The sequence below is a fragment of the Nansenia antarctica genome, assembly GCF_963989245.1.
Source record: "Nansenia antarctica genome assembly, chromosome: 1".
Lineage (NCBI taxonomy): Eukaryota > Metazoa > Chordata > Actinopteri > Argentiniformes > Microstomatidae > Nansenia > Nansenia antarctica.
The window spans coordinates 32586880-32600294 of NC_137674.1; the positions used below are offsets into that span (position 1 = coordinate 32586880).

General features: G+C 42.9%; 1 protein-coding gene across 1 annotated transcript; it reads left to right on the plus strand.

Annotated features, from left to right (window-relative positions):
* The first annotated feature begins 7097 nt into the window (after window positions 1-7097).
* Window positions 7098-13181, plus strand: LOC308175782 (protein max-like). The gene is made up of 4 exons (XM_080550334.1): window positions 7098-7235; window positions 9582-9698; window positions 10040-10175; window positions 11821-13181. Exons 1-4 carry the CDS (start codon window positions 7200-7202, stop codon window positions 12006-12008), a joined length of 477 nt encoding a protein of 158 aa, XP_080406460.1. The 5' UTR covers window positions 7098-7199; the 3' UTR covers window positions 12009-13181.
* The last annotated feature ends 234 nt before the right edge of the window (window positions 13182-13415 follow it).

Here is a 13415-nt window from a genome sequence, read left to right on the forward strand (position 1 = left end):
TTGAGTTGTATACAGAACACTCTAATAAAGATAGAAAGCGCTGAAATTGCCATTTTTAGCCAATTTCATTTATTTAACATTTTAAAATCCATATTCGTCTTTGACCCATGTACTCTCTTAGATGTTACCACATGAAGAGAGCTACAGTTTGCAGTTGCAATTCAAAGAGGCAAATGATTATGTGTAGATAAGACTTGGATTCAAAGACCTATTAGGATTCAAACCCATGCCGACATGGGCATATGTGTGCACTGTAGACCACTGGACCACCCCAGGGCACTCCAGGAGTTTTTCTTGACAATTCAGGACAGCACTTGCTCATAAACGGTCATTTAATTTACCGATAGGTCTAGTATCGAAACATTTAACCAGTTTTATTCCTCCATTTTTAATGATGAAGTGTCTCGCATTCATTACAAGTGACTGCTACACCCATCACTGCTAACTGTACAACAAGTACAACCTCTTGTTGTTAGATGTGACCAATATGTTTTTTTCCCCCTTATACTCCAGGTCCCGCCCCCACCATAATGTACACTGTACAGTGTGTGTTATTGTCAAAGCATTGTTTTAGGTGGTATTGAGATAAATGTACTTTTGTCAACCACTGACACACAACAAATAAACATATTTAAAAAGAAAGACACCTTTCTGACAGAAAGTGTCACAAACCACGTGCAGACAAGTGGTGTAAATTCATCACTCACATCACTCACTCAGTATTCTACTACAGAGAATACTGTAATTCATGCCACTCTGGCAAAACAGGTCCTATAGTGCCCCATGCCACTCTGCAAAACAGTTCCTATTGCCTGTGAGGCACAGAGGGACCTGGCACTTCCTGCAGTATACAGGTGTCTTGACCCTGTCTTTGCCAGCACCCTTGCATCTCTTGCAGTCCCTCCTCAGGTCAGTACTTCTCTCTCCATAGTAATATGGTATGCAGGTTGATGATGGAGGTGGTGGCGGCGGTGGGTCTGTGGGTTGAGAAAACTGAGCCAATTCTTTGGCCAGCAGCTCCCTGAAGGACTTCTGGGTGTGTGGCTTCATGGCAGGGCCGTTCTTCCTCTTGAACACCTCCTTGTGGAGAAGGAAACTGTTCACCACCGCAATGTCCACAAAATGGTAGAAAAAGGTCTTGTACCACTTCATGGTTTTGTGGTGGACGGTGTAGTAAGAAATCAGGGCATCAGATAAATCCACACCGCCCATGCTCCGATTGTAGTCAACGATAGCATCAGGAACCGGTACAGCCTTAGTCTGCCACACACCCGCGTCTTTCACCTTCCTGTCGACAGTCTTTCCACTGTAGGCTTCATGCACTGTCGAGCACAGGGCGACCTCACGGGTGTCCATCCACTTCACAAAAAGGAGTTTGCCCTTCCTTATCCACCGCAAATCTCCCCTTTCAGGCTTTTTGGGAAAGTTGTTGACCTGCGTCTTTGGAAATTCAATTGCATTTTGCCTGATGGTCCCACAACAACCAAAGCGCTTCTTGGCCAAATCCTCAAAGAGGGCAGGGCTTGTGTAGAAGTTGTCCACGAAGAGTGTGTAGCCTCCACCGAGCACACTGAATGGCAAAAGGTCCATCGCTGAGGTGTAGCTCAGACCGTGGCCTGTGGCATGCTCAGTCTTACCAGAATACACAAAGAAATTCCAGGTGTAAGCTGTTGAGGAGTCTGCCAGCACAAACAGTTTGTACCCCCACTTTATGGGCTTGTTCTTCATGTACTGCTTAAAGCTGATCCTGGCCTTTGATGCCACCATCCTCTCATCGATGGAGATGTTTTGATAGGGCTGGAAATGTGCTTTGCAGTTAGTCACCATGTCCGTGTACAAGGGTTTAATTTTGAATAGCCGGTCATGTTCTGCAGTGTTCCTCTTGCGGTCGTTCTCCTCGTCCTCTGCTGGGTTGCTCATGTGCAGTGACCACATGATGTTTTCAAAGCGGGCCCTTGTCATATTTTCATTGGGGAAGTGGAAGTTGTATGGCCAGTCCTTTTTCCAGTAGTCTGACCTTTCGGGAACTCTAACTAAACCTGAGAAAATAATTATGGACATGAAAGTGTAAAACTCTTTCACCGTCAGCTTTTTCCACACAAACTTCTTCCCAGCCTGCAATCTCTTCTGGGCGTTTGCATTAGTGTTGACGATGATCGTACGGATCACTGACGTGCTGAAAAACAACTGGAACAGGGCAAGGGGAGACCATGATGCCGTGGCGTCGAACGTTGGACCAGGGACCCTGGCTGGCGTGAATCTGAGAGGTTCTGGTTTGGTGTCTTTCTCATCTCTGCCGTGCCACCGTTGTTCCTCCTCTCCCTCTCTTGTAGTGGCAGACGTACCTCGACGACGTTTCTTAGCAGGTGTTGATTTGCGTTTCACTTCAGGTGATTCTGAATCTGACGAGGTAGATGGTGACTGAGGGCGGGGCTTAGAACGCTTGCGTGGAGTGGAGCGGCCTTGCTGTCGCTTCGAGGTGGGAGTGCATGGCGACTGTTGCCGAGGAGGGGGATGAGCAGAAGCAGCAGTCGACGTAGAGGGGTCTTCATCACTGTTGAACCCCAAAAAAATAAAATTCATTCACTGGCCAAGATGAGAACAGTAACTCCATTTTGAACTAAATAAAGCCATTAAGCCTACTGGGAAAGTACATGTGATACGTTTTATAGTCTTTTGGTCTGCACATCGGCAACCAATCTTCTTTTGAAACCGGGAACTACGTTTCAACGCTGTTGAGAATCACAACACAAACTCGCCAGTCAAGCCAAAATACTGCAACGCAATGGATTCATGAATAATGAATAATCCCCACTGCTACCTAGTTAACTATAACACTACTTTACATTGTTAGCAGGCTCACAAAACAAGCTGTGCTAGTTGACTAGCGACGTGTCATTGATTTTCCACAAAATTCATTGCAGGACAGGACCTTATTATAAGGTAGGCAGGAGAATACACTTGCATGTAGTGTGAGGTCCCTCCTTTTTTCAGGATAATATAAGATTCATTAATTCATTGGAACCAAACAAATAAGCCCTCTACAGGGGGGGTTTGTTGACCCCCCCCCCCTCCCCCCTGTAGAGGGCTTGTTTGTTCCCTCACCTTTTTGGGTGGGGAGAGGGGGCTGGAACTCTTCTTGATGGCTTCTTAGGGGTCCATACAGGGGGATTATAGTCGTCGTCGTCATCATCATCATCATCATCATCATCACTTTTGAACCAATTGTGAAATAAATAAATATATAAATTCACTACCCCATATAGCCTACAACTGCTGGAAAAACAACGAAACGAAATTCTACAAAATGCATCCATAATACTTTGGCCTTGGTTGGAGGTGCAAACAAAGTGCTTCTACAATCATGGATAACATAATAGACCAAGACTAAGGTAGGAAGGAAAAGTAGTACTCAATTCTGCATAGTAAATTCATTTCACAACAACATAGTGGTAATGCGACACCAATTCAATACAAAGTAGTCGATAATAAAACAGAGGTGCATACCTTTGATTATCCGAATGCCTTTCAGGATGAATGAGATCTTCATCGTCAGAGCTGGAGTCCCTTAGCATCTCTTCAATCTGTTCCATCTTCAAATGCCCTCTATTAGACAACTTTTAGCACACTGATGCAAAACAAAACAAAACCGTAGACGCGGAAAAACAAAACACATGTGGTTGTATGAATGCGCTGTTCTTCCGCACTGGACTTTATATCTCTGGAACCCCATTGGTCAGTTTTGATGATTGACCCCTCCTTCGAAGCGTCAGAGCCAATAGAATCGATGGGCGGCAAAAGTACAATCAAACATCTTTGTGGTGTGCTTATAAAATTGTTTGCCATGTAAACTGTGTTTAGATCCAAACTGGCTGCACACAGCATAGATATGTATAATATCTATGGCACACAGCATAGGTCATATATGTATAATATATATGGCACACAGTATAGATCATATGTATAATATCTATGGCACACAGCATAGGTCATATGTATAATATCTATGGCACACAGCAAGTCCTCAGTATTACAAACTTGTGCAGCAAGCGAATCTTCCTGCAGGTCAGTTGATGCAGGCAGGCAGTTCACGAGAACTGTGTCCACAGGCAGTCCCTAAATATAGTAGGCTAGCCTATGTACTCTCTTTTACCACATGAAGTGAGCTACAGTTCGCAGTTGCAATTCAGAGAGGCAAGTGATGGAATGGAATGGAATGGACTTTATTTGTCATTGCTACAGTACAGGTACCAAACAACGAAATTTAGGAGGGGTGGCTCCCCTGGTGTTAGGAAAGGGAAAAAAAAAATGTTTTGAGAAAAAGCATAAAAGCATAAAATCACAAGAAGGTAAGGAGCTGGTTTACATCAATAAAGGCTATGTACACAATCCACTGTACTATACTGCACAGATAGTCAACTAGGGTTGTCATATTGCACAAAAGTATTTTTTCACGTTATTTTAAAGTGTCACAGTTTGCAGGCTTGAAAATGTACATGTTTGTGCCTCAGCACTAGCTGCCATACAATCCGTCCGGACTGTCCTGGGCCCAGAACTTAGGCCTTTTCTGTGTTCAGGGCCTTGACGGCCCTATGGTAGAAGCAGTCCTTCAGTCTGTTTGTCTTAGCGGCCGGGGTCCTGTACCTCCTGTTCGAGGGCAGCCTGACAAAGTGTACGTGCCCAGGGTGGGTCGGGTCCCTGGAGATCTTGGAGGCCCTCCTGAGACAGTGTGTGTTGTACAGCTCCTCCAGAGAGGGGAGGGGGGCGCCGGTGATCATGTGTAGATAAGACTTGGATTTAGACATCATCACCCATTTTGAGGGGGGAGCGATTGGTAGCCTATGTCTGTAAATCTCATAGATATCTACAGTTTCTATGATTCTTAATCTATGATTGTAGTGGTCTTCTTTCGTTCAATAGTATTACGTCATACCAAACAAATACAATAAGCGCCCTCAAGTGTTTATATGTAGTATTAATCAACCGTCAAAGGACCATTAATCTATGGCATAATTGCATAATGTGAAACTGATGTTTAGTAATATAGCGCGCACAGTGAACCAATTAATTTCTTAAAATGTTGTTTTTACTATTGAGCAAACGGCATTTGATCGCATATGATTTGAACCCTGAAGCGAGCTATCATTGAAAATGCCAAATCGCCTTCACTAATTTCTCAGCCGTTTGACCCAGAATTTGATGCCATTTCGAGTGTCTGATGTTACTCACTGTGCCAATGTCTACACATTCCCTGAATATTGAAACAATTAGTTCAGCCGTTTTCATTTAAAACCAAAATGTAAATGTTGACATGCTAATGACTCATTGGAAACAACTTTCACACACACACACACACACACACACACACACACACACACACACACAATCAGTGGAAGAACATAATATTGATCAGGATGTTCTGAATGGTGTCATAAGATTGTCTCCTTACAACAGCTCATAGTCAAATTGAAACACTATTGACCAAAAATGACCATTTTAAATTTTTACTAAAAGCAAAATGCAATTAATTATTAGCCATGGCCTCATTTTCTGTGAAGAACACATTTTCATTGAGTACACAGGCTAGACACACACCCCTCCCCCATACACATTTATGTACCTGACACAATGTTTTGGTCAAATTGACCCCTAGAGTAATGAAAGCACATACAGTACACACACACGCACACACACTGTTGAAAAATAATTGAACACTGAATATTGTAGGCTATTTACTGCTTTATCAACGAGAACATATTAAAATAGAGACACACAGGACATTTGTTTACTGTATGTTAAAATCCAGTTGCTTTTCATTATCAAACATCATCCACAATCTTCAACATCTAACAAAACATTTGTTACGTTAACAACTAGTTATTCTAGCAATGCTGCATAGGCTCACTGCAGTGGTCTGATACTGATACAAGAGAGGTTTTAAAGGACCTATGGAGTAAACTGTAAATTGTAAACTGTACAACACTGACTGTGTTGGGGGTGGGGATGGTTGATGAAGCTGGGCCATCTGGCCTGGCCTCATACATAATCACAGGCTGCAGAGGGAAAGGCCTTGTTATCATTGCTGCCTGCAAAGCACAACTACAGCATCTTTTTGTAGTGAGAAAGATGATAGATTGTTAGCTTATCAAGTAGCCAAATCTCAGCTACCTGTAACAGACAGGATTGGATTCTAGCAATGCACAGTAATGGCTTATTTTGCAGTCATAAATGGTAAATGGACTGACTTATATAGCGCCTTATTCCAAAGCGCTTTACAATGGCCTCTCATTCACACATTCACACACCAATGGCGGCAAGCTACCATGCGAGGCGCCGGCCTGCTCATTGCTCAATTAGAGGTTCAGTGTCTTGCCCAAGGACACCTCGACATGTGGCCAGCCGGGGGTCGAACCGACCTTGCGATCATTACACAATGGGTCTGCCTCCTGCGCCACAGCCACCCCCAATTGGCTGAATACATAAAATACAATACAATATTAATGCATATATTGGCTACTTAACTTAACTGCCACTATGTCAACGTTTGTTTAAAAAATCATAATAGATCTATGTTGTTTATAGATCCTTCATAATCCAATAATCCATTAATTTTGCAGAAAGTCAGCCTACTTAACGTCATACCACAACAGTCAAGGTACATCAACACACTAATCCAATTCGTTCAATACACACAATGTAATGCATTGACACGTTGTCAAGTGTTGACATCTATTCTAGTATCTCATTCAACTGTGAGTGGGATCAGTTGTTGTTGTATCACTAAAATATAAGACTTTATATTTATATTAACTCCACATAAGCGTAATAACAAAACAGATCCTGGACCAGTTTTAAGGGGTATGTATGACTACTGAGCTTTCCGTAGCATGGGCGCGTCCAAATGAATAGGCATGTGGGGAATATAGTCCAAATACGAATGACGACACACTGATACAATGCGAAGGGAAGACACACAAAACACCAATACCCACAATCCCATCTCGTTCTGCGCATGCGCTTTAACAAGCTACAACATCCATGTGTGTAGGCGAGTCACGTGTAGGGAATCCGTTGATCGTCATGTCCCTGCTGTAAAACACACGTTCAGGTCTTGTTGATTTCATTTTGTTTGCTAGTTGTACCGTTTCTTTTGACCACAGTTTTCTTTTTTTTCTTTTTCTCACATCTTTCACCGAAGAATGAGCGACAACGATGACATCGAAGTCGACAGTGATGTGAGTTTAAGTGCCTTACTGTTTATTTCTATCCAGCCATGTGTAAATATCAACTAGGAAAAAACGCTGGCTTTTTAATGTATTTTTTATTCATTTTTATTTTATATATTCTTTTTTAAATGTATTTTTATTTTTATTTTCTTCTTTTCTTCATTTTTCATTTATTTTTCATTTATTTTTCATTTTTTGTTTGTTTTTTGTTTCACTGTTCTAGTGGTTACTGATTGTAACGTGATAGCTACTAGCAACTAGGCTAGCATTAGCGTAGTCCTGAACTGGCAGATCAAACATAGTTTCCCGTAGCACGAGTCTGCCAGGAAAACCTTTTTTTTCTCCCAACGATTACTGCTGTGTCTGGAGTGTTCATATCTCCATCGATACATAGTTAACTACCTAGACATATTAGTTTTCAAGCCGCTGGCTAGCTAAGCTAACGCGTTAATGGACCATGATGACATGGCTGGGTCTTTAAAAAGAAAGAAAAATGGTAACCTCGGTAAATCAGAAAATTCAGATTTCTGTCTCTCTGATTAAAGCCAAAGCTGGACTCAATCTTTGACGTGTTTGTGAAATAAATATAATAAATAGTAACGAGTGCAACCCTGCCAGTCCAGATCTTCACGTCCCTAAAACACCCCAGTTACAACGACTCCTACGACGGCCAAAACACAAGCACATCATCTGCTTACCAAGCCTGAACAGCTAAGCTACCTCGCTGTAAACTCGCTGCAAGGTCAGCTGAAAGGTAGATGAGATGTGTATAAGACCAAAGCAATGCCACTTTTCGAAAGCAAAATCCTGTGTTGTCTTGCTAACATGCACACAAAAGTCCGAGGTGTATGCGGCTGTTTTTCCAGGATTGATGGAGGAGAGTTCAGAAGAATATTTACGCATGAAGGGGTAATCCTATCCATAAGCTCTAAGCGCGTCCTATATTTAGCTGGATAGCTGGGTGAAATAACCCTTTTTTTTCCACATTTGCTTGCAAGCCTACAACCATACCGACTAGATCTGTGTACATTTAACTGAGGGGGCTTGTTCTGTCTTCCACGTATGTTTACTGGTAACATGCCAGGGCTGTGGGACCTGCCATCTTTTTGTGACAGTGTGTGTGCACTCCATGGGAGGAACACATATTGCACACCGTGCCACAATTACACACTGGTTAGTTCTTCTGCTGCCTGTTTATGTTTCACCAAAAGGGGTGGTAACAGGATGCTTTTTTTTTTTTTTTTTTTTCATTGCATGTGAGGAAATGTCTTTGCAGGAGGCATGCATTGCATGCTACCAACAATTCCTGAATAAACAGACAAAATGGCAATTTATTGTGAATTTGTTGACAATTTCCTCTATGTGCCCTCTGCATCATCGATGAAACCACGTTTTCATTTATTTGTGTATGCCGAATCATGGTCCTTATCTCAGTGTTGCTATCAGGGCTGTGATCGAGTAGGATTCTCCCTAGAGGAATGGATTCCCCTCCCCCATTTTGATTAAGCTGGATCCTCAGCTCTGGAGGAGTGCAGTGATATTACTCACTGCTATGTCACATTGTATGCCTGTGGTAAATTTGACCCTACTTTTAGAGATGGCCAGCTGTAGGTAAACATGTAATGGTATCGTAAAAAACTCCTCTTATTGGCGGTGGTGAAAACAAACAGCATCTGCAAGTAGGGATAGAGAGGGGGCAAACAGAGATGGTTGGGTCAGTCCCCTTCAGAATTTTAGAAGTTGTTCAGTCATCATCAGGTTAAAGGCCCACACCAGCCAGTTTTGAGTCCTGGCTTTTCTTGTGGGAAAGAATACTCACAGAATGGATGCACGGGGTGCGTTACGCCAGATATAGCTTGGAGCAGTTATCGATAAAATGTGTCGAAAGGTTGTTTGACTCACTTGCTAAAAAAGCCAGTGAAGGAGGTTCGGACAGGTTGTATTTGACTCTGGGCGCTAACTTTAGAAACAGGCTAGTCACGTCATACTCCGGAGCTCTCTGGCTGTATGAAATGGCCTACGTCACGGCACATGACAAATCGTTTCAGGAGGAGCTAAGAAAATAGAATCTATCGTCCAGAATACTCATACTTTGACCTAGGCTAAATGGCGATTGTAGGACTTTAATCATTAGAAATAACATCATGCAACACAAGGATGTCGTATATCAGTAATGAAACAAATCAAATTGACTAATGTGGGCCTTTTAAGTGTATAAGGTTAGATGTGGACGTGCTGATAAGATCAGTGTGACACTATGGCCTATTTTGACACTTTTACTTCAATATTTGATCCATCTATTATTGCTACTCTGGGTTTGAAAGTGATCAATTGAGCATCAATTTCTCATTGCAGGCAGACAAACGAGCACATCACAATGCGTTGGAGCGCAAACGCAGGGACCACATTAAAGACAGCTTCCACAGTTTACGGGACTCTGTGCCGGTCCTGCAGGGGGAGAAAGTCAGTCAGGTGGGTTCGTTTCTCTCTTCCACATTTGCCATTTCCATCCCTGCACACACAGTGTCAATGCTCACATGAAGTCAGGAAGGTGTATTAAACTGTAATGGATAAACTCAAACTGTAATAGTTTAGTTTAAGATCATGTTTGGATTAGCGGTGAGCAAAGTAGACCTTAACTATCATTTAGGTCTAGCACTATAAACCTTCCATCTAAACCGTGATCTGTATGGTTACAATAGTCAAATTAGGCTATGCCGTACCTGAAATAACCTCAGTGGTGCCACCTGTCGTGCGACTATAAGGTCAATTGCTCCCCCCATTGCTCAGTTTGTACTTGTTGCTGACAGCAGGCTGTCAAACAGGCTTCCCGAGCCCAGATCCTAGACAAAGCCACAGAGTACATCCAGTATATGAGACGAAAAAACCACACGCACCAGCAGGACATCGACGACCTGAAGAAGCAGAACGCACTGCTGGAGCAGCAGGGTGAGTAGGTGTGGGGGATGGGGGGGGTGGGGGGTGGTCATTGGGTCATGAGCCTGGGACAACTGCTAGAGAAGGAGGCTCATGTCCTGGGCCTGGGTCTAGATTAGATTAGATTAGATTTAACTTTATTGTCATCATTGCAGAGTACAAGTACCAGGCAACGAAATGCAGTTTAGCATCTAACCAGAAGGGCAAATAGTGATATAAAACATGATAGTGATGGTGACAGTATGGCAAGTACGGTAGTTAGAGGCAGTGTTTCCCCTAGGTTTGCTGCCTTGGGGGGGTGGCATGGACCGTGGCATGGACCCCCCCCCCCCCCCAGGGGGTAAGACCCTGCGACATACCAGCGTCATGTCCAGGGGGTGTACTAACTGCACATTAAGCCGCCTCACGCTACGGAAACAGGAGATAGGCTCCTTCCCTATGGGCCATTAGGCTCGAGAACCATCGGTTCTCAAGGCTACTTACTTATGTGGTCTTGACTACCTGTCCACTTTCTCACCTGGTTCTTGCTGTCTCTCTCTGGTGTGCCGACACCATCCTGCTCTCTCTCCTTCTCTCCCTCTCTATCCTCCTCTCTCCCTTTTGCTGTCAACCAAAAGGCAAACATAACAACCAGAGTATTTATAATCTAATAAGAGGTATAAATTGATCCATATCAATTTATAACATAATTATAATTGAATTTTGGATTGCTGTGGGCAATGCAGTCACTCTCTCACCTGGAAAAAAAAACATGTCCAACTATACTATAAAAAACAGACATTTCAAATGCTTCAATCCACTGTCCATGTACTGTAAATATGCCATTATGGTATTACCATGAAGCCCAATTCTAGCAGAATAAGAAAGATTGTATCTAATTTAAGTAAAATAATAAAGTGCATCCAGTTAGCTCTTTAGCTGGCAAGTGTGCAGCAGACTAGCTCATCTCATCACCTCTGAGCTAGCTAGCTAGCTTGATAGTTCTTTGACACTATTTACACAATGGAATTATAGTCATTGTCAAGTGTCAGTCAGACACATTCTAGTCACAATAATAACGACCAATTTTAACCAACTTTCTCTATCAGAACACTCAGCAATTATATTTGCTTACGTTTCAACTTGCTTACTTTCTATCTGAAGACATCTCACCCGGCAAAAACTCTCTCGCGTCACGCGCACAATGTTGTATTATTCTCCAGCGCGGCACAGTGCGAACCGAAGTGTGGAGAGATAGGTCTGGCTATGCGAGACTACTGGCGGACGGCTTGCCACTTGCCAGATTCGGGTTGGGTGCGTTTAACAAACGCGGATATTTTAGCTTGTCAGATGTTTGGCGTTTATGTCCGTAATAATTCCTCTTTCTTGGGGGGGCGGGTGGTTCCGTTGGGGGGATGGTAGGGGAAACACTGAGAGGTATATACTGGTTCCGCAATGGTAGGGGAAACACTGAGAGGTATATACAGTTAAGGTAGCTATGTACAGTTACGGTAGCTATGTACAGTATGGTATGTACAGATGTATAAATAGTAGCTGTATCAAAGGAGTTATGATCACCTAGATCACCTTGTAGAGAGAGGCTGGGGTGCTCCTTCTGTTTCCTCTAACTGGGTTTATGTGTGTGTGTGTGTGTGTGTGTGTGTGTGTGTGTGTGAAGTCCGTGCACTGGAGAAAGTCAAGGGGAACACGCAGCTCCAGACCAACTACTCCTCCTCTGACAGCAGCCTGTACACCAACCCCAAGGGCAGCGCCGTGTCCGCCTTTGACGGCGGCTCTGACTCCAGCTCCGAATCGGAGCCCGAAGAGCCGCCCAACAGAAAGAAGCAGCGCGTGGAGCCCAGCTAGACTCCCCACTCCCCCATCCCCACTCCCCACTCCCTGGTGCTCTAGACCAGATACTCTCTTGTTCGCCAGGCCCACACTCCTCCTCCTCCTCCTCCTCCTCCTACCTGTTGGCAGTCTCCTCCCATCCTTCTCATGCCAGTCCAGGACACCGGGAGGGAAGACGGTGTGAGAGAGGTGCTGTTCTATAGAAAACGCTTCCACCTTTCTCTTCCCCCTGGCTCCTGTCCCGTCAATCAACCCCCTGACAGCCACACCTCTCAAGTCAAGACCCCTCCCCCCCACCCCTGCGCGACTGAGGCAGCTCTGCAAGTTTGAAGGACTTCATGCTTTTATAACCTCATAATAACCATACATAATCAAACATGGAGGTGACAAGGAGTACAGCTTTAGTCTAGATACGACAAATACCCCCCCTTCCCCGTTTCTGGTTTTTGAAGAACCTCAATGAACCTGTTTCAAAGAGTTTTGAGACTTAAAAAAACAGACCTATGAGAAATTGTCCTTAGGAATAGTTTACCTTTTTAATATTTGTACTTTTCCACAGAAGAATGTGAAATTGCTTTGGAAAGATCTATGTAACACAACCCTCCTGAATCAGTGTAGATGGCTGATGTTTTTGTCTATGAAATATTTGTGTAATCAAATCCCTATATTTAAAGTGAGATGCTGAAATGGGTTTCTTATCCCATATTGTACATTGTCGTTTAGCTTGGATGAATGAACAACGTTGGCCTCTCATTTAATATATTCTCACTTCACAGGTTCAACATTGTTTTATTTTTTATGTTTTGTTATTCTCAAGAATATGGGGATATGGTAAGAAAGGGTTTATGTAAATTTCCCAAATGGATGCTGAATGTTACACAATGCAGTTAAAAGGCAGTAACCTTTTATTTTTGTTAAAAAAAAGAAAAAAAAGTCCATATCAGTGTGTTAGTGCATAACACTGTATACTCTTAAATGTTAATTGTCAACTCTACAAAGGAAAACCTTCCCCAGAAGTAGTTGCCTGTCCTGGGAATGTTTGTTTGTCATATTACATTTCTCTCCATTTTACAGAGGTAATTAGTGTGTACGAAATATATATTTGTTTGTTCCATTCCATGGAAATTACAGGTATGTTGTACATACTGCCAACAATTGTCTTGCAAGTTGAGGCGTACCTTTACTACTATAAAAGACTATAAATAAAACTATTTTATCCTTTTGTGTTTTGTTGTCAGTGACTGGGTGCTATTTGAATACTGGTAATTGTGCTGATGTGGTGTCATGATAAGATGCTAAAAAAATAATCCAGATATATCTTTTGTGTGGAAGAAAGCATGTGATGAATACCAGTAGGTTAGATTTGACTGCTCATGGTGGTCTTGATTCCAATCTTAAAGCTGATTTGATGATATCAAAGCT